General features: G+C 64.2%; 1 protein-coding gene across 1 annotated transcript in view; it reads left to right on the top strand.

The window, feature by feature from the left end:
* Positions 1–1960, top strand: part of KIFC3 (kinesin family member C3) — a 14814-nt gene that overhangs the window by 9046 nt on the left and 3808 nt on the right. The window contains exons 6-12 of the mRNA XM_035898818.1: positions 1–63; positions 280–453; positions 590–737; positions 830–960; positions 1067–1178; positions 1411–1592; positions 1684–1788. Coding sequence (XP_035754711.1) covers positions 1–63; positions 280–453; positions 590–737; positions 830–960; positions 1067–1178; positions 1411–1592; positions 1684–1788 — 915 coding nt within the window. The remainder of the gene's footprint in view (positions 64–279; positions 454–589; positions 738–829; positions 961–1066; positions 1179–1410; positions 1593–1683; positions 1789–1960) is intronic.

Below are 1960 nucleotides of genomic sequence, written 5' to 3'. Positions count from 1 at the left end.
CGGCGGCTGGGGGGCAGCCAGGAGACCATCGCCAGCCTCAAGTCCCAGCCCCAGCAGATAAAGGTGAGCACCACAGGGCTCTATCCATCTCTCCTGGCCGGGAAAGTGGAGCTGGGCTGGGTGCCCAGTGGGTGCCCTGCAAGTGCCTCTGCCCTGAGCACATCAGCACAGCACCGTGATTTTGTAAATTAGCCCCCCTGGGCCAATGCCAGCTCCATCCTGGCCCCCTCGGGTGCTGCTTCCCCAGCACATCCCACCTCTGGGTGCTTTCCCCCCCAGTACATCATCAAGACGGTGGAGGTGGAGTCAGCCAAGGTGAAGCAAGCCCTGTGCGAGAGCCAGTCCCGAAACCAGTACCTGCAGGAGCAGGTGGGGATGCAGAGGCAGGTGCTGAAGGAGATGGAGCAGCAGCTGCAGAGCTCCCAGAAGACGGCAGCTCAGCTCCGAGCTCAGGTCCGAACACAACCGGTACAAATCGGGAAACAGCCTGCCCGGCTTCACAGCAGTTCCCGCCTGTGCGGTGCTTGCCGGGTGATTGCAGCAGCAGGCGGTAGCCGGCTCGGCATCACGCACCCTGCACCTCCCCCAGATTGTGATGTACGAGGCAGAGCTGGAGCGAGCCCATGGGCAGATGCTGGAGGAGATGCAGGCCATGGAGGAGGAGAAGAACCGTGCCATCGAAGAAGCGTTTTCCCGCGCCCAAGTGGAGATGAAGGCAGTGCACGAAAACCTGGCGGGTGAGGAGGGGACGGGGGGCTTGCAGGGCCACCCGGCCACTGTTGGGGGGAGTGTCGTGCCACCGGCCCCCCACCCTGCCTTGTGCCTGCAGGCGTCCGGACCAACCTGCTGACACTGCACCCAGCGCTGCGCACCCTCACCCACGACTACAACAGCCTGAAGCGTCAGGTCCGCGACTTCCCCCTGCTCCTCCAGGAGACCCTGCAGAGTGCCAGGGCTGAGGTGAGCCCGCTGGGACCACCACCCCAGCTCTTCCCCATGCCTGCTGGGGATGCTGGGGCAGGGGGGGGGAGGTGTCGTGGAGCTGCAGCTCTCCATCATCCCCCAGATCGGCCAGGCCATTGAGGATGTACACAGCACCAACCGGGAGCTGCTGCGCAAGTACCGGCGGGAGCTGCAGCTCCGCAAGAAGTGTCACAACGAGCTGGTGCGGCTGAAAGGTGTGCAGGAGGTGGCGGGCCCCTTCATGGGGGTTATGTCCCTGGGGGGAGCAGGACCGCCAGGGGAGCATCACCCCCCTGCACCCCAGCACTGTGGCTTGGGTGCTCTGTGTCCCCATAAGCTGCCCAGGTTGGCAATAGGGTGCTTGGGCGGGCAGTGGGGCACAGTCTTCAGCCCGGGTGGCAGCGGGATGCGCCGGGGCTGACACCATCTCTGCATCCCCCGCCCAAGGAAACATCCGTGTTTTTGGGCGAGTCCGCCCCATCACAAAGGAGGACGGTGAGGGCCCAGAGGCGGCCAACGCGGTGACCTTCGACGCCGACGATGATGCCATCCTGCACCTCTTGCACAAGGGGAAGCAAGTGTCCTTCGAGCTGGATAAGGTCTTCCCCCCACAAGCATCCCAGGAGGAGGTGGGTGCTGCCGTCCCGTGGGGACGGGAGTGCTGCTGGCCTGAGGGGGGCATGCAGGCACCTTCTCCTGCTGCTCCCCGGTCTCCCCCAGGTGTTTCAGGAGGTTCAAGCCCTGGTGACCTCCTGCATCGATGGCTACAACGTCTGCATCTTTGCCTATGGGCAGACAGGGGCAGGGAAAACCTACACGATGGAGGTGAATTTGCCTGGCTTTTTGCTTCCCTCTTCTTCCTCAGCCTCCCATCCCATGGTGCCCAGGCTCCCTAAACCAAGCTGTTGGCCAGCTTGGGCCGGGGGTGCACCAGTGGTGGTCGCTCTGCTGCCCAGGGCGTTGTGCAGCCCTGCGCAACACCCCCTGGGCTTTGCTC

The sequence above is a fragment of the Egretta garzetta genome, unplaced genomic scaffold (assembly GCF_000687185.1).
Source record: "Egretta garzetta isolate BGI_Z169 unplaced genomic scaffold, ASM68718v1 scaffold27, whole genome shotgun sequence".
Classification (NCBI taxonomy): domain Eukaryota; kingdom Metazoa; phylum Chordata; class Aves; order Pelecaniformes; family Ardeidae; genus Egretta; species Egretta garzetta.
This window is presented reverse-complemented; position numbering and strand designations above follow the sequence as displayed.